Here is a 26,239-nt window from a genome sequence, read left to right as displayed (position 1 = left end):
GTATGGCATCTGGTCAGGCAGCCATCTCCCTCCCCTGATGTGGTAAGATTCTAAAAACGGACAGCAAGGACAAAGACACTCTTCACGCCCCAAATTGGCAAAGTAGGAAGCGGATAATGAAGCTGCTTCCTGCTTAAGAGGAAGGCTCGATCGAGTTCTGCGGTGTGGCTTCACAAGAGGCATCACATCCCTTGTCTTCTCTCACTGTCTCTGGTCTACAGGCAGCATTTTCCTCCCACAGAGTCTGTAACACACACCTGTCCCCCAAAACAGGGACAGTGGGAGCCTGCAAAGGAGTCGCCTGACCCACCGGCCCAGGAAGGCAAGATTGGCTGTGGAGGGGGACAGGTAACTGAGCCGAGACAGGGCTCTATGGTGAGGGTACCTGATGCGCAGGAGGCTGTGGGCTGTGGCGATTGGGACAACAGCAGCAGCTGGCTCCGGGCACACAGGGCCTCGCGGCAGAGTGTGCAGCTTGCAGGAGACAGGAGGCAGAGCTGTGGGGCATCTCGCACGGACTCTGCCAGATGTGATGATGTAATCTCAGGTAAGATGCTTTGGGTCCCAGGCCCACTAGAGGGAGGGAAGGGGTCCTATTGGGACCCAGCACCTCCTACCCAACCAAGCCCCCTACTCTTGGCAGCTCTGATTGCCTCTGGGAGGGAAGGTCCTGCCGGACTGGGCAAAGAGTCACCTAGGTGGCTTATCCTTGTTCCTCCTTTGGGATCTTCTGTGAGAAGTGGGAGAGAAAAGTCAAGACCTGCTCAGGCCTCAAGCTGCGAACCAGGACAGGGCAGGATGATGCCTAAGATCAGGAAGGCCATCTCACAGAGAGCTCAGAACAGGAAAGCAGTGGGGGTTTGTCTGTACCTCATGCAGCAGCTTGACCCCTGATGGCCCCAGCTGCGGCAGAGACCCCCCCCCGCCCCCCCCCCCCGCCGTGATCCTGTATGCACCACGCCCCCTGCCAGCTGCCTCAGCTTCAGCTGGGGCTCTAAGAACCCAGAGGTCTACCTTTCAGACACTGGATGCTGTACACTGAGGCTCAAAATCCCTCAAGCACATTTTAGGAGGAGAAACAAGGAGCCAGGCTGTTTCTGAGATGGCCTTGGGGTGTGGGCCAGGAGGCAGACCCCAGCTCTTCCTCTTCTCTCCTCCTGGGAGCAGCAATGGCCACTAGTAGCTTCCTGTTCCTCCCCATGTCTTGGGAGTCCAACTAAACCATGCTGGCTCTTTCTCTGTATGACATCAAGTTATCTTGGCCAGGGCCCATGCCTGTCTGGAAGCAGCCTCAGCTCTTGGCCTGGTGGGCTCTGCATGCTGCTGCAAGCCATGTTCTTTTAAGTGAAGCGTTTTGTAAGAACGGTTACTCCTTGCAGCAGGATTTACCTACTTCTAGAAGGAAAACCCTTGGGTATGTTAAATCTAGCAGCTAGGGGCACGAATAATGATTCGAAACTGGGTGGTCCTCACAGTGGGAGGGAGCCCAAAACTTGACTGGTGCGAGCTGAGGTGGGTGTCCCTGATGTGATGCACTGAAAGCCTGTTCTTGAGTTAGGCTTCGATCGGGCTCTGAGTCAATGCAAGCTGAGGACTTGAATGTTGGGGACATCTTAAGACCACATTCAGTTTGGTTCAACCTCACAGCTAGGGAACAGGTTCAGCGAGATGCCCAGTCCAGGTGCCCTTCAGTGGGGACTGTACAATGGGGACTGTGCCTCCAATCCAGGCTATGCCTTCCACAAGGGCTGTGCCTCCTGACTTTACTCTCTTGCCCACAGAGTACACTTGAGAGAATCTTCCTCATAGAATTTGAGGGCATTTCAGGAAAGATTACATTATGGAAGGCTTGGGTCCTGTCTTAGCTAGGGTTTCTATTGCTGTGATGAAACACCATGACCAAAAAGCAAGTTGGGGAGGAGAGGGTTTATTTGGCTTACACTTCCACATTGCTGTTCATCGCAATGAAGGAAGTCAGGACAGGAACTCAAACAGGGAAGGATCCTGGAGGAAGGAGCTGATGCAGAGGCCATGGAGGGGAGCTAATTACAGGCTTGCTTCCCCATGGCTTACTCAGCCTGCTTTCTTATAGAACCCAGGACCACCAGCCAAGGGATGGCACCACCCACAGTGGGCTGGGTCCTCCTCGCCACCAGCAATTACTAATTAAGAAAATGCCCTACAGCAGGATCTTAATGGAGGCATTTTCTCAACTGGGGTTCCCTCCTTTCAGATAACTCTAGTTTGTGTGTCAGGGTAGCACAGACCAGCCAGCACAGGCCCATAGCAACCAGACACAGCATGAAGTGGGAGGAGACTGGACACAGGAGAAGTTTTGAATAGGATTCCTGAGTGTCCTCTCAGGTGGTGGCTCCGAGGTTCGTGTGGGGTTTCCAGTCTACCTGGGAGAGCAGGTGCTTGGGCATCTGCAGGGTGTGCAGAACCTCCAAGTGGATCAGCTGAGCAGGGCCATGGGAAACTGTCAAGGGTCTTCAGTGTGATTCAGAGCTGGCAGGAAAACTCTGGCGTAAAAGATAAGGGGGCTGATGCAATTGCTACTTCCTGCTGCTGAGAACACATTTCCAGATGCCTAGTCACGTGTGCCAGGAGCAACATTGCAGTCCCAACAGAGAGCTCGAGTTGAAATCGCTCTGACCATCTGACAGTCACCCTGTGCCTGCCTGTCTATCTGCCTGCCTCCCTTAACTTTCTTTTCTTTTATTTATTTATTTATTTATTTATTTATTTATTTATTTATTTATTTATTTATTTATTTATTTATTGAGACAGCATCTCTCTACATAGCCTCGACTTTTCTTGGAACTCACTATGTAGACTAGGCTGGCCTCAAACTCACAGAGATCCACTTGCCTCTGCCTCCTGAGGGCTGAGATTAAATTAAAGGTAGGTACCGTCATTCCCTGCTCACCTTTGCCTTTCAATTGCCTGATAGTGTGCCGAGTTAAGAGGCAGGCAAATATCCCCCAGTGGCATGTGCCTCTGGCCATGGTGCTGACTGCCAGGACCTTGGAGGTGCAAGCTGGTTGGGGTCATGTCCTGTCTACCCTTACCCTGAGGACCAGAGTACTTGTGAGGGGTCCTGGAAATTGTGGGTATATTTATTCACCCCCAAGAATAGGGCACATTGCTAAAGGACTAGAGAGTAGAATTAGGTCACTTCTCTGTCACCTCCCCCTCGTCTGTTCCACTCTTACAGGGATGCTGTGGGCAACGAGAAACACAAAGCCAAGCAGTGATGGCCTGGAGCCTGTCCCAAACTCCCCAAGGAAGATAGGCACCTTTTTGTCCATATTGCTTGGTTTCTCTGACAGATGGCAGCGTGCTCCAAGCAAGACTGCTAACAGTAAGCACAGGCAGGTTTGTTGTGTGATCTTTCCTGGAAAGATATGAAGAAATGCCCATTCACCTCACTCAGGGCACTGATAACAGACCATAGACACCATTCCACACAAGTCTAGCTTAGCGAGCCTGTGAGTTTATTGGGGTTACTTACAGGAGCAGGAGTGACTCAAAGGCAACTGTGTCACCCCGATCCCCACTCCAGCATGGGTGACCCCTCATGAAAGCTGCATATTTTGAGCTCCCAGACTGCCCAGCGGCCAGTTCAGCTGGTCGGAGAGTCTCCTCTCCCCAGCAATGATTTCTGTTTTAGAAACTTGGGGAGGTGTCTCATGATTTTCAAGAGGCCCCTGAGACTGGTAAGTTTTGTTTATTTCCTACATCCTTCCTGCCAGGTCCATGAACTGATCCACTGGAGGGGCGGTGGCTGGGCCCTGTCCCTAACTGCAGGCCTTGGCCAAGAGCTTCTCTCCTTCAGAGGTTCTTTATTAGCTGAATGTTTGGGGGGGGGGGGCTTTTCAGCTGCTTGTGGCCACTGTCAATTTTAGGTTCCCATTGGTAGAGCAGTGAGTGTCCTGCTAGCTTCTGGAGTTCTCCTTTTGAACACAGAATCTCCGTGGAGAGACCTCAATGCAGCAAGCACATTCAGCTCAAGCTCCACTGGAGTCCTCCCTATTCCCGAATGTGCTCACCAGGCTTTTGCTAATGCAAAATTACACCTTGTGAATCTTTCCTGCATAGTTTCACTTCCAGCTTGAATACCTCACGACCGGGCTGGAGTCCAAAGTTAGTCGGAGGCATCTAGTGATAGAGAAAGTCAGTGGTGCTCCTGGCTGCTTACTTTCTGGGAGGAGAGTCTTCTGGGGAGGAAGGGCCCTGAGCAGGGAGGAGGATGGGAGTGCTCAGGAAACTGCCCTGCCACCTGCTGGCCTACTGGGAGCTTCCTGAGGGTGGAAGCACTTGCCCAGACCTACACCCCTGCAGGTGGACTCAGCCAGGACTGTGGTGCCCGGACATAGCCTTAGCAAGAACAAGATCCTTTAGGTAGGTGGGGGAAAGTCCTGGGCCACTCCTAGTACCTTGCTCTAACCCCCAAGACCGTGCCTTCCAGGGCACTTTACGACAACTGACCCAAGAGACCTTTTGTACTGTTCTTTTAGTACCGTGTGAAATGTGGGCAGTCACAAGCTCTTTCATCTCTGCGGGTTGTGTTTTGTCTGCTGTCAGCTCAGCCCATCCAAATCACCGGCCTGGCATCCCTCCACTCCTCATTACGGTGCTTTGTCTGTCTGCCAGGGCTCCTAGATACCCACAGCAGGGATGGTCCCTGCTTCCTCGAGTAGAAATGGAATTTACTGGAAGGCTGCTGAGCAGCTGTGGCTCCTTCAGGGAGGCAGGATGATGGGCAGCCAGGAATGACCCCCACACACACACAAATTCAGGAGCTAGAGTCTGGCTGCTCTCTGCCATGGTCCCTGCCTTCAATTCTACAGGACAGGTGCACTGATTCTCTTCGTAAGGGAGGCTGTGGCTATGGGGGCGTGGGGCCCCTTCTGCCCTGGCACCTGTGATGAGTCTGTGGTAGGCACAGACATCTTCCCACCCACACCATCTTCCTTTTCCAGGTTGTGATGTGTGCCATGGATTGGGCAGTTTAAGTAACTGGAGCTTTATTCTGAATTCTGGAGTCTGGAGTCCAAGATAAAGGTGTTAGTCAGGCTGTTTCCTCTCTCCCTGTGTGTAGATGACATCTTTTTCCTGTGTCCTCACCGCCCCCCCCCTTGTTGTGTCTGTCTGTGTGTCCTTCCATCCATTCTGATCTCTTCTTATTGAATTAAGACCTACCCTGATGACCCGTCTTAACCATCACCACCCCTTTGGAGGGTCTGTTTCCAAACACAGCTGCCCTCCGAAGCTCAGGGATCAGGACTTCAGGATGGGACTTTGAAAAACCAATTCTGTGTCTGCCTCGGTCCTCAGCCTCAGGGCAGCTATCCCAGTAAAGGCAGAGGTTAGGATTGAGTGGAATGTTAGGGTTAAAATGGTGATGCTGGGAACAGAGATAGAGAACTAGGCTGACCAGAGATGAGGGACAACAGGGCTCTGGGCCAGCATTGCTGGCTCTCCTGTAGCTCCTTCCCTCGAGTGTGGGAGAGGCACCCCTCAGTTCTAATACAGCTGATTGCAACAAACTGAATTGTGAGTAAGGTTGCCTTTTAAGATGCTGCCACTAGCCGGGCGTGGTGGCGCACGCCTTTAATCCCAGCACTCGGGAGGCAGAGCCAGGCGGATCTCTGTGAGTTCGAGGCCAGCCTGGGCTACCAAGTGAGCTCCAGGAAAGGCACAAAGCTGCACAGAGAAACCCTGTCTTGAAAAAAAAAAAAAAGATGCTGCCACTTACTTCAGGAAAGAGACTACCCCTGAGCACCCTGTAGACAAGGGGCTAGATATGGGGTAACTAAGAACAACCGTAGCTACATTTTGGTAGCTGTGCTGGGGTTGGCTCTATGGTAAAGCTACAAGCTGGTCATGTAAACATGGGAACAAAGATTAGTTTAATTAACACCAGCAAACTCTGCTGAGGATTAACCAGCAATACCTTCGAGGTGGGCATGTTAGCAATGCCAGTACAAGCTAATGACTACCAGACAGACAAGGTTACAAGTTAACAAAGCAAGTTAAAGATGAACAGGGAGCCACGCGGCGGTGGTGGCGCACGCCTTTAATCCCAGCACTTGGGAGGCAGAGCCAGGTGGATCTCTGTGAGTTTGAGGCCAGCCTGGGCTACAGAGTGAGATCCGGGGCAGGCACCAAAACTACACGGAGAAACCCTGTCCCGAAAAACAAAACAAAACAAAACAAAACAAAACAAAACAAAACAAAACAAAACAAAAGATGAGCAGAGGTTGGGGCTGGAGAGATGGCTCAGAGGTTAAGAGCACTGGCTGCTCTTCCAGGGGTCCTGAGTTTAATTCCCAGCAACCACATGGTGGCTCACAACCATCATAGTGAGATCAGGTGCCCTTTTCTGGCCTGCAGGCATACCTGCAGACAGGATACTATATACATAATAAGTAAATAAATCGTAAAAAAAAAAAAAAAAGGTGAACAGGGGTCCTTACAATGTGGCCACTCCCCTGAATGCCATCTACCTGCTTGGGCCAGGAGAACAGGCATGAAACAGGTGGGCTTTCTGTCATTCAGAGAATTATCCAGTCTTAATAGATTTGGCTTCAGCTTTTTGTCCAGTGTCTGCCATAGAACTATAAAAAGCCCCAGACAAACAGTTCTATGGGTTTCCTCCTCTCTAGGGCCCCTCTGGAGCTGTGCTTGCTTCCCAGAACGCATTAAAAAGGAAGGCTGACATTCATCAGCTGTGCGTTTGGCTTGGGAAATCAGAGAAAGAGCAACGTCACCCCAAGCGGGAGAAAAGATGGAGACATCTGCAGAACTTCACGAAGTGGGAGGCAGCTGTGTGTGGGGAGAGCCGGAAACCGGTTCTTTATGCTAGGCAGGGCCCCTGCTTAGAGGCCTAGGAGCTCAGGGCTTGGGAGAGAGTTTGGTCATGTGGATCAGCTGGGCACCAGGGACCTGGCATCTTCCCGTTTCTCTGCTCCACATCTGATCATGTTGTCTCCATCTGGAATTGAGTTTCTGTGGGCTGCCACTAAGCTGTCAAGGATGGAAATGCTTCTTTGTGTGTGTTGGGGGGGGGGAGGGGCACATACTTTCCAAAGATTCCAGAAGGTCCCCCATGAGGGCTCCTCAGACTTCAGTGGGTCAATAGAATCAGGAACCTACTGAATCCCCGGCTGAGGCCAGAGAAGTGCCCTTGATGCTTCTAGACAGAGCCCTCCCTCTGCCAGTGCCTGGGCTCCATATTTAAGGGGCACCAAGAGGGTCACACAAGTTTGCTGCTCACTGGATATGGTTGTTGCTCAATATTAAAGCCTATTTCCACCAGCTCCTTTTGTGCTGGGAGGCAAATTTAACCTCAGGCAATTCCCAGGGTTCTTGTTGGTCTCTGAGAGCCTCAGGTGGCACCAGGCACCAGAAGGCTCTTCCAGGTCTGAGGAGGCACTGTCCCATTAGCCCAGGTCCCAGGGAGGCTAAGCGGCTCTGCCTATGGGTCACATCTCCTGTGCTCACAGCCACGAGACCTTCCGTCTTGGGAAAGGCTGCAGCCGAGCTGGCACTGTTCTCCAAGGTCATGACAGAGGCGCCGTGGCAGCTGCCTGGGTAGGGAGAAGGAAGCTGCAGTGGCTGGGGGAACGGATAGAGTTGGCACTTCCTGCACAGCCAAGTGTAACCCCCTTCACATGGTACTTTCCTCAGCACAGCTCCAGGACCCAGCATCTCCCACTTTCCTGGAGCTCTGCCCTGAATCTGTGGCTCCAAGATAAGGCCAGGGACCCTTAGGCCTGGGGTGCATTTTCTCAGGCTGTGCTGGAGAACTGAGGCCTGAGCGGTGTCGGTGTCGTCCTTCCCTGGTGCAGGGTACTGGGGTCTTGCTCTAGCAGAGAAATAACAGCTCCTTTGCAGACACACAGAGGTGAGGAAGACAAGGTCCGGAATGGGGGTGGGAGCACAGAGGTGTTCTCCTTCACTATGCCTATCTGGTCCCATTTTAGGGGGAGCTGTTAGGCCTGAAGGTGAGCCAAGCTCTGTTCTCTGGGTCCAGACCCTCTAGGGACAGCCCACATGCGCTGTTAAGAAATGCTTATGCGAGGCAGGCGGATCTCTGTGAGTTCGAGGCCAACCTGATCTCCAAAGCGAGTTCCAGGAAAGGCGCAAAGCTACACAGAGAAACCCTGTCTCGGAAAAAAAAAAATTTAGGGGCTGGAGAGATGGCTCAGAGGTTAAGAGCACTGACTGCTCTTCCAGAGGTCCTGAGTTCAATTCCCAGCAACCACATGGTGGCTCACAATCATCTGTAATGAGATCTGGCGCCCTCTTCTGTGTACATAATAAATAAATCTTTAAAAAAAAAAAAAAAAAAAGAAAGAAAGAAAGAAAAGAAATGCTTATGCTTGGGTTCTGCCTGGGTGTCAGCTCGGTAGGAACACTTCCTGTTGTTCCCTGGGAAGTCCTGATGTCCTGTTTTATCACGCAGCTTGTGCCAAGCCCCGGCATAAGGAGACAGAGTCTCAGTGTGTGTGGCCAGTGAAGGATAGGGTGCTACCAGCCTTGATATAGCTATATGAAAGCTACCGCAGAAACACTGGACCCTCACACACCTGCTGACGTTCTCCTGGAGTATCCCCGTCTGTCCACCATCCACTGCCCTCTTGATGGAGGCATCCTGATGCTCAGGAATGCACCTCAGCTGGTGGTACTATGTTTAGGTCATTTCTCCAGGACGCTGAGGTGGAGATCAGGCTGAGCCTTGCCCTGAGCTACTCCATATTGTATAAACAATGGTTTTTATTAGGCTGTGCCTTCCTGAGAGATGAACTCTGATCCTAAGGCTTGACTTGAGGGCCTCCAGCATGGTTTGTTAGCTAATTCATGCAGAGTTTACCTTTGCATCTAGTCTCTACCTGCTTTCTGCTCACTTCTGTTAGCCTCCTGTTAGGCCTCTTTAGAAGCTGCTGAACTGGCTGCAGCCTCATTAATCCTTTATGACCGCTTTGTAACTGACATTCCTACATGTGTGAAGGTGTATTTACTGTGTGACGTATAACGTGTGGTCTGAGAGCTATTATTGGTAATTAAGACTGGAACACATGAACCTGTGTCTGTCGCAGCCAGCTATTGAGAGAAGTCAAGACTACTTGGTAAACTGAAGCCAACAGGACATGACCCAGCCGAAGACCTGGGTTTGGTTCCCAGCACCCACATCAGGCAGTTTACAATTGCTTGTAACTCCAGTTCCAGGGGATCTGATGTCCACTTCCGGCCTATGAAGGCTCCTGCACACACTTAGTGCACCATAAACTCATGTAGAGGAATTCAATAGGAAACACCACAAGCTGGGGGAGGAGAATGAGCCCACAGGTCTCCCCTAGGAAAGAGAGCAGGGGCACAAAGGCAGTCCCGAAGGGAAAGAGCCTCAGCTCCCTTCAGTTCCTAGCACCCACGGAGAGTTAGTATCAAGCACCAGGCAGCATGACAGGCCCTGAAGGGAGTGAGAAACCCTCCAGTTCCCTCAGCTCCCTTCAGACCCAGGAAACAAAAGGGGGTTCCTTCCTTTTATAGCTTCCCAGGGAAATGGGGTGCTCCACACCACGTGACCCAGCCTGTGTGCTGGAAGCCGGGTGGCTAGTGATAAAAGTCTAGCTATAACTCAAGGCTGTCTTGGGTCTAAGGAGTGGGGAGGAGGAGTACTCTGGAGCGGCAAGGTCACACTCACACAGCACCACACTTGCTTATCACTTCCGCAGAGGGAGGGCCTGCAGCGGGGTGGCGGCTAGAGGGTCTGTGACCTAACATGTCTGTCTATGTTTCTGATAGTGCTTTCCTGACATGGAGGTCCTAGCTCTTCCTGGGCATTACCAAGAACTCAGGTGTGTGGAACTGGCTGGACAGGCTGAAGGGGCTCAAGGGTGTAAGTACAATGGCAAGAGAAATAGTGTGGAGATCCAGGCAACCTGGAAAGAAATTGTAGGTTCAGCTCGAGGCCAAGGCCACCCAGGCTTCCAGGCTCCCAGGCTTCCGAGAAGCTAGGGAGAAATGGGGAGGTAGAGGCACAGAAACGTGTGAATCCCAGGGCAGCCTCTGGCAGCAAGCCAGCCAGCCTTACAGCAAAGGAGCCTCTGGCTGGGGGGTCTGCAGACCACAGGCCCCAGGTGTCAGCAGGAGCCCTAAGAAGCCACACGGGGAAGCCTTTCTGACAGCATCTCCCACCTCATTGTGGGGGTGGGGTGGGTGGGTGGGGACGGGGGGGGGGGGGGAGGGGGGAACGACAGAAGGACGGACTACCCTGCCTTGCAGAAGAAGGAGCCCTTTGCCCTGGAGTGTGGGAGGGCAAACAGGATTAATAAGAACAATAGGGGGATGTCAACAGTTTGAGAAAGAGGTGAGAGGGGAACAGAGAAAGAGAACATAAAAGGACAAAATGATGTGTGTGTGTAATTTCTATGCTAAGGTTAACTCTCCTGAGTGCTAAGGAGCTCCCAGATATCTAGGAAGGGAAGATAGGGGAAAAAAAAATCAGAAATCGCCAGGCGATGGTGGTGCACACCTTTAATCCCAGGACTCAGGAGGCAGAGGCAGGCAGATCTCTGTGAGTTCGAGGCCAGCCTGGTCTACAGAGTGAGATTCAAGACAGGCACCAAAACTACACGGAGAAACCCTGTCTGGAAAAACAAAACAAAACAAAAATCAGAAATCCCGACTGGACAGTGTCCAGAAAGCACCATTTATGTATCTCCTGATTCCACGAACTGAAGCTCAGGATATTCTTGTTCAGGAAAAAACATCTCCCCGAGACTCTAGGTGATCAGCAGGTACACTTTGGGGTTCAGAGGACTCACAGCCGGCAGGGAGAGATTCCTGTCAGTGGCACAGATACTTGCAGGCGGAACACCTTTCTGCCCACTTCAGGAACCCATTCTAAAGGTTACACATGCACACGGAGTGGGGCACGCCACGCTCTCACTTGTGGTGAGAGTTGTACCAGCTAAGGTGGGGAACCTCCCAAGGGCTACTGCTACTCGGCTGTCTGGGTACACTGACGCATGACCCCTCCCCCACCATCACATGGCCCAAGAAAAGAGCCCACAGGTCCTTCTTCAGGCTGTGCTGATGCATAAAAATGTCGGTGTGCTGCTGGTGGCCACATTTGGCCTAAGGAGGAGAATGCCAACACAAGCAACTGTTTCTAGTGTTGGCAAAAAAGAAATAAGACACATAACCCAGGTGGAAGGGTGGAGCCCAGAAGAGGAGACAAGGACAGAGCAATAGGGGTGGAGGCAGAGGGATGCACATCTGCCAATGCACCTTGCCCTGGACTTCTGGCTTTGTAATAATGTGGACATTCTTATACACACAGTAAAAATGGTAGGTTAAAAAAAAATCCCTTGAGCTTGGCAGATGAAAAAGTGGTGCACACCTGAAATCCGGCTCTCAGGAGGTGATGACAGGGAATCAGGAGTTTAAAGGCTTTTTTTTTTTTTTTTTTGGTTTTTGGTTTTTTGAGACAGGGTTTCTCTGTGTAGCTTTGTGCCTTTCCTGGAACTCACTCTATAAACCAGGCTGGCCTCGAACTCACAGAGATCCGCCTGCCTCTGCCTCCCAAGTGCTGGGACTAAAGGCGTGCACCACCTCCTCCTGGCTAGTTTAAAGTTTTAAAGGATTTCTGTGCCTGTCCATGGACCAGGTCTCTCTCTGTCTCTCTCACACACACCTACCTCTCAAAACAGCCGCAGTAACAAAACCCTTAGAAATAGAAAACAAGATAAAAACACCCAGCTGTGTGTCCCATTGGCAGGAGCCTCACAGAAAGGATACATAGAAAAAGGTAGCCACTGCCTCCTCCTCCGAATGCTGTTCTCTGAAGGCCCAGCTTGTGTGACACCATCAGGACGAGATGACCTGCAAAGAGACAGATGCTGGAGTTCAGTTGCAGCCTTCTTGTTCGTGGTGACAGCAGTGTGATTTTGAAACATCACAAAGCAAGCAAACACGTGAATGTTAAGAATGATGTCTTCCTCCGCCCCAGCATTTTGTGGAAAGAGACACAGGTTAAAAAGATGATAAATAAAAACTTTGAAACCTTGAATTTGAAGTGACGAGCGAGTGAATGTTTCTGGGAACAGTCTGTTCACGTTTTCTGGCCATTTCTCCTTTAGGAGAGGGTGCCTGTTTCCTTGTGCTACAGTTCTGGTAGGGGTTGTCCTCCAAAGGTTTATAAGCTCAGAGCTTTATCCAAATCTGGCGGTTTGAGGGGTGGGACCTTTAAGAGGTGGGACCTCATGAAAGCTCTTGGGGCTCACCCTGGAGGGGAGTGGATTAATGCTATCTGGGGAGTGGGTGGATTCTCCTGGGATAGGATTAGTTCACAGTAGTGGGGGGGTCTGAAAGAAAATTCAGCTTTCTTGGCTGACTGCCTCGTTTCCTCTCTTACCATGCAACCTCCATGGTGCGCGTGTGTGTGTGTGTGTGTGTGTGTGTGTGTGTGTGTGTGTGTGTGTACATGTGCCACAACATATAGAGGTCAAGTGTCTGTGGAGGTCAAGGGTCTGTCCCTGCCTTCCACCTTGTTTGGAATAGGTCTCTTGTTCACTACCACACACTCCAGGGATTTCTCCATCTCCACTTCCCAGTTCCCATAAAAGCACTGAGAATACAGCGCTACTGTGAGCAGCTGTGTGTGGGCTCTGGGAATCCAAACTCAGGTCCTCACTCTTGTATGACACTTTACCCGCTAAGCGCTTTACCCTGTCTTTTCTTTGTATGTGACCCAGTGTCGGGGCATGTGGCACTGAGCATCCTCAGGGTGGGCTTCGGATATTCTTGTAAGAGGCAAGAACTGCAGGAAAAGGTAAGACTCTAGGGCAGGAAGCAGAGGGACCATGTGGGAGTTCCCAGAGCTGATCAGTAGCACAGAAAGTGCTGGTGTCCTGTGCAGCACTGCACACACCCATGTGGTTGCAGTATAGAGCACACACACACACTCTGCAATCGCTTAGAATGTCACCTGACTTCAGATCTGACAATCCACACCCAGCTATTGTCTGGAGAGCCTGGGAAGTTCATGTCCACACCAAGGCCTGGGGTGTAAGAACCACTGTGGTGGTATCTGCTCTGCCCATGACCTTGGGCTATAGGGCCGGAAGGAGGTGGTGCTTCCTGTTCTTGTCTGTGACCTCTGTTAAGGGAAGGAGAAGGGTCACATGCCCCTTCTTCCTGCTCCTGCCTGCGAGGTGGATTTGCTCCAGGTCACATCAGAGGACGACTTCTGATCTGTCTACTCTGTTCTGTATTCGGGAGTGTATTTCTTCAATTTATATCTTAATAAATCCCTGTTACCCGTTTAATAGACTCACATGGATTGATTGTCATAAACCACAGCCGGTGTCCAACACCTAACAGACAAGGCTACTCGTGGATATTCATCTGAGCAAGTGCTCCTCAGCGAGGCAAAGGACGAATTGCTAGGCCGTAGTGACACACGACAGGGAACGACACAAAAGTACATACCATGTGTGTTGGCTAGGCTTTTTTCTTGCTATTTTTTTCTTTTTTGTTAACTAAACAAACACAAGCTAGGGCCATCTGGGAAGAAGAAATTTCAACCGAGAAAATGCCTCCATCAAATTGGCCCTTAGGCATGTTTGTGGGGACATTTTTCTTGATTGATTTGGGAGGGTCCGGTCCACTAGGGATGGTGCTATCCTTGAGACAGAGTGTCCTGGTTTATGTAAGAAAGCAGGCTGAGCAAGTGATGGGAGCAAGCCAGTGAGCAGCACCCCTCCATGGCCTCTGCTTCAGTTCCTGCCTCCAGGTTCCTGCCTTAAGCTCCGGCCCTGACTTTGCTCCATGTTGGACTGTGACCTAGAAGTTGTACACTGAAACAAATTCTTTCCTCCCCAAGTTGGTTCTGGCCAGTGTTTTACCACAGCAAAAGAAAGCAAACCAAGACAACGTGGATTTCCCCTCTCAGGGCAGACAGCACTTAGCTACAACCTTTTTGGTTGTGAGCCTAGACTTTAACTGCTGAGGCATCTCTCTCCAGTCCAAATACAGACTTTTCAAATTTCCTATTGGTTGTCTTAGGAAGGGAGGAAAACTGTGAGTGAGCAGGAGGGAATTTGGTGTGTGTGTGTGTGTGTGTGTGTGTGTGTGTGTGTGTGTGATGGCAATGTCTGATTTGCAGAGGGCCTTGGGTGTCATGTAGCTGATAGAGCTTGCTGTGGAATGTCTCACCCGTTTTACTAAATGAGATTTTTACCTCTGATATCACAGAGCACTGTTGAATGGCCAATGGCATACATGCTGAGGTCTGGGGGCGGGGGAGACTATGCAGATGTCCACAGCTTCTTTTGAAGCCTTTCAAGAAGGCCAGATGGGAGGGAGGGTTGGAGGGACAGGGAGACACCTTGCAGGCTAACAGAGCATGTGCTGTTGGGCATGTGGATGCTGGTTGTTCAATTCTTCCAACTTTGTTCTGGCCACAAAGTTTTCCATAATGAAACACCTATGTTGGAGGATGGACCGTTCAACCTGAAGAGGCACCACTGGTCATGGGCACACTTCTAATCCCAGTACAGGGGAGGTGGAGACAGGAGGATCCCCGAAGCCTGCTGGCTACCAGGCCAGCCTATTTGGCGAGCTGAAGAGGCAGCATGGCAGCTTGGAGTAACCTTTGTGAGAGAGCGCCACATGTTAGATGCTTAATCCAGGAGAGGCTTACTCTCATTATCTCACGAAGTTCAAAGCTAAAGGTAGGTTTTGCTGTCCTGTACTGAAGCCAGGGTCTTGTGAATAGCAAGTAAGAATGATACTCCCAAGCCACTCGCCGAGGCTAGAAGGTTTCTGGGTTTGTTTGTTTTTGAGCTAAGCTCTCTGTAACCCAGGCTGGCCTAGAACTCATGATGTAGCCCAGGCTGGCCTAGAACTCATGATGTAGCCCAGGCTGGTCTCCTCCTGCTTTAGCCTTCCAAGTACTGGAATTACAGATGTGTGACACCATACTCTACCAAGGCTAGAAGTTTTTAAGTCAAGGTGTCAGCAGGGCCACACACTCTCTGAGGGTCTAGAGAGTCTTCCTCACCCTTCCAAGCCTAGCTGCAGGCGTGGCTCACGGCCACAAGACATCCTCACCGTGCATCTCTTCTTCTGGCTCCTGGTGGGGCATGTCACTAGGAAGGTTTAGGAAACAATGGTTTCTTTATGCTGTGGGTGTTAGCCGCTGCAATAGGGCCATCTTCTGTGACTCCTCCAAGCTTGGTCTCTAACTGTTCAAAGGGATCCTGGCAGCACTGACCTAAGCAGCAAGCCTCAGCTGGCCCTTCACCCCTCAACCCTGCCATCTGCTCTCCTCTGTCTAGCTCTGGGGTTCCTGGGCCCTGGGCAGCTAATGGCACCCAGAATGGGACCCTGGTGCTGTCCCTGGTTCTGACATGAGTGTTGGGAGGCCACTCCAATTTGCCAGTCCTTTGTCTAAAAAAGAGGCATGGGGAGCTGGAGAGTTGGTTCAACAGTTGAAAGCACTTGCTGATTTTGTAGGGAACCGGGGTTCGATTTCCCTCACACTCATGGTGGCTCACAATCATCTGTAACTCCAATCTCAGGGAATCTGATGTCCTCTTCTAACCTCCGTGGGTAAATTTGTAATCCCAGCACAGGGGAGATGGAGATAAGGCCCACTGGCTCAAAAATCAGTGTACTCTCTCTCCCTCCCTCTCTCTCTTTCCTTGGCTGGCTTAGAACTCGATATGCAGACCCAGCTGGCCTGGAGCTCACAGAGATCTGCCTGCCTCTGCCTTCTGAGTGCTGGGACTAAAGGCGTGTGCCACCATGCCCAGTCCAAGATGGACAGTTTCTGATGAACCACGTCCACATTGACTGCTGACCTCCACAAACATGTACATACATGTGTACCCCCTCCACACGAACATACACACACAGCTGCAGATACACACCAAAAATAAATAAGTAAATAAACAAACACACAGTCCTTTGCATGGTATTCAGCAGAGTATCTCAGGCAGGGTCAAGCCCCACTGTCCTTGCTAACCCATGGCCTTAGGAACAGCAGTATGGGCCAGGGTAGGTTGGAAGAGGGTAGTCAAAGCCCACTTCCTGAGGGGGGCTGCCCAGGCTACAGGGGCCAGGTCACACCTTGGCCATTCATTTTCCATTTTTTTTTTTAAAGCCCTTTCTTCTGCTCATCATGGCTACCATCGTTCTTGCCTGCAAAAATCCTGATAGGGAAAACCAACAGACCGCAAGCATCAGGAGGAAGTCAGAGTAGCCTGGAAACCAGGTTGGGAATCTCGTCTCCCTGGCAACCAAGTCCAGCCTGGGGAGAGCAGGTCTCAGGCTCTCCATTTTCCGTGCTCCCGAGGGGCCAGCCCTCCCCTCCTCACACATTATTTTCTCTCCAGTCTAGCTTCCTCCTCTACCCTGCCCCCACCCCAGCTCATGCATACGCTAGGTCTTACGCACCTGTGTTTTTCAGTGTGGCAGGCAGAATCGCTTTCAAATGTAGGGGCTTAAAACAGCACATTCATTTCTCTCTTGGTGCCTCTGGGAGGAATTCGGTGCTCTGCTGGGGACTCTGGACTGTGATCTCACATGAGGCTGGGGCTTCTGGCCCATCTGAAAGGTTGCCGGGGGGGGGGGGGGGGGGGGGGAGTCCACTCCCAGACTCATTCATGGGGCATTGGCAGGCTCAACCCTTGTCATCCGAGCTACTTCACGATGTGGCAGGTGGCTATACCAGGATTGGAACCATGGACCTGCTGAGGGGAACCAAGACAGGAGCCATAGTCTTTGTGGTTCACTCTTGCAGGTGCTGTCTTTGTAAAAAGCAAGTTCATTTAGCTTGGGCTGAGGGAGGGGCGGGGGAGCAAGATCACAGGCCGAGGATGCCTGAGGGTGGTGTCTGGGGGAGCTCATTTTACCACCTCTCCTTCATACTGAGATGTGGGGCCACAGGGACCTCCTACATCTCTGAACAGAAGTTTGTCAGAGGTTTTCATCTTGGGAATGGGCTGGCTGTGCTCCGGAGAGTCTCCCATGCCACCATGGGCCCCTCACAGCCACACCATGCCTGTATGGAACCCCAGAGTCAACTGAAAAGGGGGGCAGAAGCCAGCTTTATGCTAGGACACCCAGAAGTACTGTCCTGTCCCCTGCCTCATGAGGGGTAGCATGGAATAAGAAATGGATGAGCCAAATATGGTTAAAGATGGCCAGACCGGGATGCTATGCCCTGCCTCAACTTATCCTATGGCCCCTGTGGCTTTCTACAGGGCACAGCCTGAGCCGCCCTCTGATTCTCCCCATCTCGTTGTTTACTCTCAGGGAAATCTGCATCCTAGGTACCATGCACGCCACAGCCCAGGGCTGCCTTCCTCTTGGCCTGGCTACCCCAGTCTGCCTTTTTTCCCCATCACAGGAGCCCCGCAGACATGACATCAGTCTTCTCTTGCTGTCACAGGGCAGCATCGTGCTGGCATAGAGGTCCTGAGTGAGGACCACTTGATGGAAGGCTATACTTGCTGGGTGCTCCCATGCCTTAAAACAACCCTTAGCAATCCCATCCCCGCCAGTTGCTTTTTGCGAGCAGGGCAAGGCCAGAATGGACTACAGGGAGCTCTGATCACCATCCATCACCAGTGTCCTACACTACTCAGGGTTCTCCAGAGATCGAATGGATGTGTAATTATGCAGGGTTATTTTAAGGAGGGGTGCCCATGATAGTGGGGATTGACAGTTCTAACCCCTGCAGGTAGGACAACAGGCAAGAGCCTACACATAACCATGCCCAAAGCTAGGACTGGCCGGATTCCCTCTAGCTCAGGCACCCCCCAGTTTCCCTTCTAGTCAGGCCTTTGGGTGATTAGAAGTGACCCACCCACACTATGGAGTACAGTTTACTTAATCAAGGCTTACCCATTTAAATGTTAATCTGTGCTCTAGCGAGATGGGCCAGTGAGTAAAGGTTCTTGCTGCTAAGCCTTAGTTCAATCTCTAAGACCCACATGATGGAAGGGGAGAATTGACTCCAATGTGCTCTCCTTGACCTCTGACCCCTGCCCTGCTGAGTAGCAATTTTCTCCTAGATAAACCTCCATCATGGATGAAAGCTGGTTAAGACACAGGACTCAGGATGCTGTAAAGGGAGGGGAAACCATCTGTCCTGTAGGGAAGCTCTTTAAATTCAGGAAATAAACAACACAAAGGCTTCAGTAAGTCCCTGAAACCAACTAAACTCACTAGGACCCTTGCCTAGCAAATGTATATAAGCAGTGAGGACTACGGAGACCCACGCTCAGACCAACCAAGCCACCTGAAAGAGACAGAGCAGCTGAGCTGCCTGGAAGAGACATTCTCCAACCTGTGGATCTGCATGCAGGCTGTGCAGTGTGCTCTCCGTTCCCAGCTTTCCTGAGCTTATTGTTTATGTTAGAATGGGCTTTTGGCGATCCAGCTGTCCTTGAGTCATTTCTGTCCTGTAAGGGATGCCCATATTTCTCTAAGAAACCCTGAAATGAGTAAAACCCATTTGCTCAACAGGTTGGACTTTGGTGGTATCTTTCCTTTGCTCTGTTGTGGTTCCCTATCTGGGGTGAGTTGATATTTGTTTATGTCTCTCCTGTAATAATGTACACAACACACCCACAGCCATGGCATACCCCCAAACAAACAAACAAACAAACAAATGTAATAAATGTTAATCTGTCTGGGTCAGGTGGCACTCATCTAAGCTATATAGTGACTTGAGACTAGCCTGGGCTGCATAGTGAGACCCTAAGGAATAAATGAAAGAAGAGAAAAGAAAAATGCTGGCTAAACGTTAATCTCATCCAAAAACATCCTCACAGACACACCTAGAATGATGTTTGACTCACCATCTGAGTACCATGGGCCAGCCAGATGTTACATAAGATTAGTTACATACTCTCCAACAGGAATTTTCTCACTTACAGACTAAGGTAACACACTGCCGTTCTCAGGGCACAATCCATGCCCCCTATACTGTGGACTGAAAGCCATGAAGGTTCTGGTATCTGGTCTCCTACCTCACCTCCCTGTAGATTCCCAGGCTCTCTGTCTGCCCACCCCACCCCATCCTGCCTTCCTTCCAGCCCTGCATCCTTGATGTCTTTCCACTTCCAGCCTTTGCACGTGTTGCCTGCCCCACGTGTGGTCCCTTCATTGAGAGCTGCCTGTGGTTGCCCTGGAAACCTTCCTCTGCATCCTTAGCATCTAAAGGAGTCTAAAGTTCATTGCTCACTTAGCTGCTTCTTAACAATGCAGGGTCTTGGATACCCCACTCCAGAGCTCCCTTCTACCTGACGCATACTGATGCCCAGGTCTCCAGCTCTCTAGAAGGCACATGGCAGATGTCTTTGTTTTTATAAGATGACTTAGATTTCTTTTCTTTCTTTCTTTCTTTCTTTCTTTCTTTCTTTTTAAAAGATTTACTTATTTATTTATTATGTACAGTTATCCTGCCTGTATGTCTGCCTGCAGGCCAGAAGAGAGCACGGGATATCATTACAGATGGTTGTAAACCACCATATGGTTGCTGGGAATTGAACCTGGGTCCTCTGGAAGAGCAGCCAGTGCTCTTAACCGCTGAGCCATCTCTCCAGTCCAAGATTTCTCTTCTTATAAGTCAGTTCTCTGTTCACTCTTATATCTGGGCTTCCCTTCATCATCATGCTCCTCCTTGAAGTAGCTTCTTTACATGCTTATTTAATGAAGGGTGGTTAGTGGTAAAACTCTCTGAATTTTATCTGAAAAATATATTTATTTCAACTACAACATAGTATTCTAATTGTAGGGGAGCATGATTATAATTCCAGCCCTTGGAAAAGATAGAGGTAGAGGGGTCAGAAGTTCAAGGCCAGTCAGGGCTATATAGTAAGTTCAAAGTCAAACTGAATTACATGAGAGCCTATCTTTAAAAATAACACCCCAAGCCGGGCGGTGGTGGCGCATGCCTTTAATCCCAGCACTCGGGAGGCAGAGGCAGGCGGATCTCTGTGAGTTAGAGGCCAGCCTGGGCTACCAAGTGAGTTCCAGGAAAGGTGTAAAGCTACACAGAGAAACCCTGTCTCGAAAAACCAAAAATAAATAAATAAATAAATAATAACACGCCAAATCACCCCAAACAAATACAGAATAATCAACCAAAAATTTGAAGTCAGTGTACTAGCTTTCTTGTTGATGTGACAGAAAGATCTACACAAGGAACTTAAAGGAGGGAAGATATACTATGGCTCCCTGTCTCAGAGGTATCTGCCTACATTGCTTGGCACCATGGCTTTGGGCAGGAAGGACATCATGGCAGGAACATTTGCTAGAGAGGCTGTTCTAACTTCTTGGCAGACAAGAAGCAAAAAGACAGGAAGGGCCAGAGGCAACTCCACAGGACCTGCCACCAGTCCTCATTTCTCCATCCCCACCCCCTCAAAGTTTCCAGAAAGGCTCCCTATAGTTCCACCAGCTGGGGACTGGCACATGGAGGGAGGTAACCTTTATAACCAAACAACAGTGTAGTGGTACCCACCTGGAACCTCAGAACTCCAGAGGCTGAGGTAGGAGATACTGAGTTAGAGGTCAATTTGAGCTACTGAGCATGACCCTGCCACAAGAAAGCAAAACCAAAAGAAGTATTACATTTGATTAATAATAGTTGTGCTTATTTTAGGGGAGCCAGGGAACCTTTAGACACACAGTACATTGTAGAATAATTAAACAAAGCCAATCAATTTTTCGTTCTCTCAAGTTTTCAGTGAAGACATTTAAAACACTTTATCTTACTAATAAAAAACCACATTGTGTTAACTATGGCCCTGGACTGTTTAACAGATCTTATTGACCTACCCTCCTGTCTAAGGGAAACTGTGTCTCTTGGTGCCCAGCTTCTAGTCTTCCCATTCTATCTCTTCTCCTCCAATGAGATCATGCACACATTCCCTTCCCCAACATCCTGCCCAGCACTTCAGTCTTGTAATCATCATCCTAATTAATGTCAGGTCACATTTCATGGCCTAAATTAGTGTTTCCCTGGTAACCAGTGATACTCAGTGTTTTTCTACAAACCTGTATGCCTTCTTGAGAAGTGTCTAGTTAGAGTCTTGGTTGATTTTAAGTCAGGCTATTTGTTTTCTTGATACTAAACTGTTTCCTAAACTTTTGGTTATCTGAAAAACTTGTTTTGCACTTAATTTTTGAAAACTGTGCATAAAATTCAGAGTTAGGCCGGGGTGGTGGTGGTGGTGGCACATGACTTTAATCCCAGCACTCAGGAGGCAGAGGCAGGCGGATCTCTGTGAGTTTGAGGCCAGCCTGGTCTACAAAAGAGTTCCAGGACAGGCTCCAAAGCTACACAGAGAAACTTTGTGTCGGGGAAAAAAATCTGATACTATTTCACTTTCTTTCGTTCTGATTGCTCTGCCATCAGATTCATAAGGACTATCTCCTTCATGTTTTAGATTTTCCTGTCTTTGGTGGTCTACAATTTTGCTAAACTGTCATTTGTTATTTTACTTATTATACATTAGAATCTTTACCAACACTTACTTTCCACCAGTTCTGACTTATTTTAAGTAGACTGTCTCCAAACACCAACTTAAAGATTTCACTTAGATCCTTCTTGGCTCTCTGCACACAGCCTTTTGTAGTTTTTTCTGCTTCTCAACGTCTTATGTCTTGTGTTACATTCCTAATCACTTCTGGGCAGGAGCTCTACCACTGAGCTATAGCCTCAGCCTCTCCTGATGATTTCTTCAGATTTGTCTTCCAGTTCATAAATTTCCTCTTCATCTGTGTCTAATTTGCTGGATAACTCTGCTGAGTTTTTTTTTTGTTTTTGTTTTTGTTTATAAACAACAGCTTTATTGAGATATAACACACTACATAAAAATCACTTTTTATGGGATACATTTCAGTGACTTTTAGTTTATTAACAAAGTTGTGTATCCATCACCATGATCTAGTTGTAGGGCATTTCATTACTACAAAATGAAATTTAATCCCTCCCTCCCCCATACTTGGCTAACCTTTCTGTCTTTGTTGGATTTTAAAATCTGGGGCATGTATTGTAAATAAAAAAGGTTTTTGTTTTTGATTTTTTGTTTGTTTTTCATTTGTTTATTTACTTGATTTGTTGTTATTGTTCCTTCTTTCTTGGTGATTGGCTCCTTTTACCAAGAATTCTTCCAAGGTTTCCGTTGATCTTTTGTCATTGAAGTGAAGTTTCAAGTTTTTCTGTCTTTCAGATAAACTTGCTGTTCAGCTTGTGGTTACATGTTCCTTCTTTTAGTATGTCTTAATAAGTACATTATCTTTGTGTTCTAGCGTATGTTTGCTGTTGGTGCTTATCTCTGTGTGACTCTTCGGTTTACTAGTACATTTAGGCAGGCCATCAGCTTTTGCAAGCAGTGGTCATGATGCGCAGGGTTCATGGACCATTCACTTGCCTGCTGGCAGCCTGCTCCCTGCATTTCCATAGAAAACACTTACCTAGAAGGCTCACCTGGCCTCTACCCTGCAAGAATCCATAAGAAGGCTCATCCTCGGAGCCTGCGTACAGGCTCAGGCTCCGCCCACTCCTGTCTCTGTCCAGCAAGTTGGCTTTGGGCTCCACTATGGTATTGACTGGTTTGAAGGGAAGAGAACTGTGTATGAACTAGTTCTTACCCTCTGCACTCTCTTCATCTAGATCCTGTCTTCAAAGTGTCTAGTCCCTCTCTTCCTTTGTGAACCACTCAAGTGCTCAGGCTGTTTGATCCCACTATTGGCCGAGTCACCTAGTGATTGGTGTGGCACTGGGCAGGAGGCTCTATCGTTGTGTTCTCCTCACCTGTAACTCAACACTCAGGCAGCGAGGAGATGTGCACCTATACTGAAGTAATGCATGTGCCATTTAGAATAAGGAGAACAGACACTATGCTCTCAAATTGACGGCCAGGTTGCCATATCTAGTAAGGATCTGATATTAATGACAGTCGTTTGTCTGGTGTGAGGTTCATGGGCAGAGGGGGCAGAAACCAAGGTCTGCCTAGGGCTTTGAACTCGAAACACCTTTACTCCTGGATGAAAAGGAGCGATGGTAGCTGTGGCTTACTCGGAGCCCAGGAGAGATGGAAGGACAGGTGGAACGGAGCGCAAGGTGTGAATCTGGCCAACCCTCCCTGTACTCAGATCAGGACTGTCACCTTCTGGGTGTGGGTGTGGTTGGTGACAAAAGTCCCTGGGGCTGGTTTGCCGGTGGGCATCATGGGCGCTCTTAGGAGTAGACCTGGCTGGAACAATCGGAAGCGAGGTGGAGGTTGGGGAGGGAGGAGCCCCAAGGCTGGGCGTCTGAACCCCACGACCGCTACCTCCCTCCTTCCCTGCGTCTTTGTGCATTTCGCTTCCTTTAGCAGCCAAAGCTCTTCCGAGAATCTGCAAAGGGACCACGGCCAAGTGGAGGGGGAGGATCCTCCCACGCCGGGTAGGGAGGTGGATAGGGGTGGGGGGCAGCTGCGGCGGGAGCGGGAGGCCTAGAGGGGGCGTTGCGCGCGCGAGCGAAGGGCGCAGAGGCCGGGTAGGGCGACCTGCTGCGTGGCCTCCAGCCCCGGGCGCCCCCCGCCCCGCGCGTCTCCCAGGCGCGCGAGGCCCCCGCCCCAGCTCCGCCCCGCCCCTCGCGCGGGGTCCGCGTCTGCGGCTGCGTTCCCCGAAAGACGAAGCTGCGCCCCGGTTCCGGTCCGCAGGGAGACCGAAGGGCATCGCTCCCCGCGCCGCGCCCGCTGCTGAGCCCGGAGTGCGGACACCCCAGGGATGTGAGTGCGCCCCCGACCCTGAGGCCCGCACTTCACGCCCCGATTCGCGGTGAGCGCCGAGGCGCGCGCGCGGGGACCAGGGGAGGGGACTCGGCGCGGGGTTCCCGGCCCCCCAGCCCAGGGGTGGGGACGAGGACGGGGACGCGGCGTGCACCCCTCCCCCGCCGGCAGGTAAGGTGCGCTCCCTCCTCCCGCCTTTCCTGTCCGGACGCACCTACAGCTCCCTGGGGAGAGAAGACACCCTCCTCACGCAGGTGCAGGGTGAAGGCTGCGGGGACCTCGGGCGGCCACCTCATTGGAGAGGGCAGATTTCTCTTCCCTGGAGGGGAGGCGGTGATGGTGGATGCTCCGGGTGATGGGTTGGGGGTGGGGCATCTCAGGCTCCTGGAAGGACCCCCCACCCCCACCCCCCCGCGCGCGCTTTTGATTTCTGGGGAATGGTCGCGTCCTCAGGCCGGAAAAGGGAAGGGTCCTTGGCGTTGGGTCCTTTGACCGAGGCTATTCCCCTCCAGGCCTGCGCCCCAGAGGACCCCTGCCTGCAGCCCCCGCGCCTCTCTCAGGCCCTCTCAGAGCATGCTGCCTGCAGCCATGAAGAGCCTCGGCCTGGCACTGCTGGCCTTGCTGCTGTGCCCCTCGCCGGGTGAGTCGGGGGCCCGCGGGGAGGGGTCATGTCGCGGGGACCACCACTCTTATATCTCAGCTCCAGCCACCGGGGCTCTTCCCGCACCCGAGGGCATCAAGCGCCTTTTCAACGGGCTTCTGGTACTGCGTAGAGGTCCCTCGTTCTCAGAGGTCCACCGGGCTTCCTATTAAGTAGGGTGGGCCTTTCCTGTCTTGGAAACCACCCATCTTTGGGGGTGCTGTGTGCAGAAGGAAGAGGATGGGGGAGGGAGGATGTGCAGGTACAGCCACAGGGTCAGCCTGGAGGCCCACTCGGGGCTTGTAGGAGTGGAACTCATCTATGGGCATGGTTCTGCTATGGTTAGCTGCAGCAGGTTGGGGAAGAGGGGGTGCAGGGTCTGTCTGTCCTGGCCTGGGTTCCTCTGGTCATCCCCCTCCCCGTGCCCTGCCTAGCCCATGGCCTGTGGTGCCAGGACTGCACCCTGGCCAATTCCAGCCATTGCGCCCCGAAGCAGTGCCAGCCGACCGACACCGTTTGTGCCAGCGTGCGGATCACCGACCCCAGCAGCAGTAAGTCTGGACCTGGTAAGGGCACTCACTACTCTACTGAAAGGTAGCTCTGGGGAGAGGTCAGAGATATCCTTTGAGTTCCTCGTGCCTGGAACAAGAGCATGAGTTTGAGGCAAGACAACACTGGCATGTTCCTCCCTGGCTCCAAGTCAGAAACTGATCTGGAGGATCCTGGGTTCCGGGGGGTGGGGTGGGTGGAGGGGAGGAACAGAGCTCAGGTGGAGATGGACCTTAGCCTCATGCCTTCTTTTTTCCCCCCAGGCAGGAAGGATCATTCTGTGAACAAGATGTGCGCTTCCTCCTGCGACTTCGTTAAGCGGCACTTTTTCTCAGACTATCTGATGGGGTTCATTAACTCTGGGATCTTAAAAGTCGACGTGGACTGCTGCGAGAAAGATTTGTGCAACGGGGCAGCAGCAGCGGCGGGGCGCAGCCCCTGGGCCCTGGCTGGGGGGCTCCTGCTGAGCCTGGGGCCCGCTCTCCTCTGGGCTGGGCCCTGAGGCCCCTCCCTCCCCCCTCCCTCCCTCCTGCAGGGCTTTGGAGCTTGTCCCCTGAGACTCCTGCTGCCCCTCCCCAGCCTGGCCTGGCTAGGGCTGAGACAGCAAGGTCTTGGTATCAAGGTCTGTGGCTCTCCACCTCCCTAGATGTGAGCCTTCTCCATTTCTCCACCAGCTCCATATCCCAGGCAGCTGGACATCTCCAGGAGACCAGACATCCTGGCAGGAAGCTGGGGTGGGGGGGGGAGGGGGAGGGCAGGGGACTGGGACCCTCCAGGTCCCCAAGGGGAGGGAGGCTAAGCCCGGGGCAGCCCAACAGCCTGGCCTGAGGGGCATTAACTACAGAGAAATAAAGTCACTTCTGAGTCTTGTGCCCGGGTCTGAGCCTGGGTGTTGGATGTGGGGCAGGGTCTTGGTAGGGGGCAAGGGCCAGCCCAGGCCCTGAGACACCTGATAGGTGGGGATATGGTCAGGGGTTCAGGGTGGGACACCTGGAGATGCCCTGAGTAGGGCTACTGGGGGAGGGGACACTTAAGGAAGGTGAGGTGAGAGCTGGAATGGACAGGATCACAATGTGGGGCTGCGGGGGAGGTGTGAGAATTTTGCGAACTCACCATGGGTGTGAGAGGTGCTTTTAGATGCATTCCACAGTGCACATGGCCAGCCTGCGTGTGTGCCTCGCTGCCAGTGCCAACAGACCACAGTCACTGTCTGTTCCGCTTACAGTCACATGCTCGCACA

At 51.3% G+C, this 26,239-nt stretch overlaps 1 protein-coding gene and 1 long non-coding RNA gene across 8 annotated transcripts; both read left to right on the top strand.

Moving 5' to 3' along the window:
- Positions 1 to 47: 47 nt before the first annotated feature.
- LOC121824295 (uncharacterized) lies at positions 48 to 12,082 on the top strand. Of its 2 annotated transcripts, none has more exons than XR_013046456.1 (2): positions 48 to 9,866; positions 11,792 to 12,082. It is a non-coding gene; the product is annotated as an uncharacterized LOC121824295 (long non-coding RNA). The 2 variants fall into 2 exon arrangements; XR_006066125.2 differs by having other exon boundaries at positions 48 to 9,907.
- Positions 12,083 to 23,067: 10,985 nt separating this feature from the next.
- On the top strand, positions 23,068 to 25,756 carry Ly6h (lymphocyte antigen 6 family member H). 6 transcript variants are annotated; one of them, XM_042264962.2, is made up of 6 exons: positions 23,068 to 23,158; positions 23,412 to 23,482; positions 23,742 to 23,810; positions 24,323 to 24,450; positions 24,885 to 25,001; positions 25,263 to 25,460. In XM_042264962.2, the coding sequence occupies exons 1-6, from the start codon at positions 23,083 to 23,085 to the stop codon at positions 25,315 to 25,317; spliced, it is 516 nt and encodes a 171-aa protein (XP_042120896.1). In that variant the 5' UTR covers positions 23,068 to 23,082; the 3' UTR covers positions 25,318 to 25,460. The 6 variants fall into 6 exon arrangements, with proteins under 6 accessions (XP_042120896.1, XP_006989341.1, XP_015863244.1 ...); XM_006989279.4 differs by lacking the exon at positions 23,068 to 23,158 and having other exon boundaries at positions 23,334 to 23,482; positions 23,742 to 23,859; positions 25,263 to 25,756; XM_016007758.3 differs by lacking the exon at positions 23,068 to 23,158 and having other exon boundaries at positions 23,351 to 23,482; positions 23,742 to 23,859; positions 24,885 to 25,016; positions 25,263 to 25,754.
- Positions 25,757 to 26,239: the final 483 nt, after the last annotated feature.

Source organism: Peromyscus maniculatus, chromosome 20 (assembly GCF_049852395.1).
Source record: "Peromyscus maniculatus bairdii isolate BWxNUB_F1_BW_parent chromosome 20, HU_Pman_BW_mat_3.1, whole genome shotgun sequence".
NCBI classification, from domain to species: Eukaryota; Metazoa; Chordata; class Mammalia; order Rodentia; family Cricetidae; genus Peromyscus; species Peromyscus maniculatus.
This window is presented reverse-complemented; position numbering and strand designations above follow the sequence as displayed.

Bases quoted from the DNA above. Each gene is read 5' to 3' on its own strand.
- Ly6h (XM_042264962.2), top strand. From the start codon at position 23,083: ATGAAAAGGAGCGATGGTAGCTGTGGCTTACTCGGAGCCCAGGAGAGA. The intron at 24,451-24,884 runs GTGAGTCGGGGG...TGCCCTGCCTAG, and splicing joins GCTGCTGTGCCCCTCGCCGG to CCCATGGCCTGTGGTGCCAG. The intron at 25,002-25,262 runs GTAAGTCTGGAC...TTTTCCCCCCAG, and splicing joins GATCACCGACCCCAGCAGCA to GCAGGAAGGATCATTCTGTG.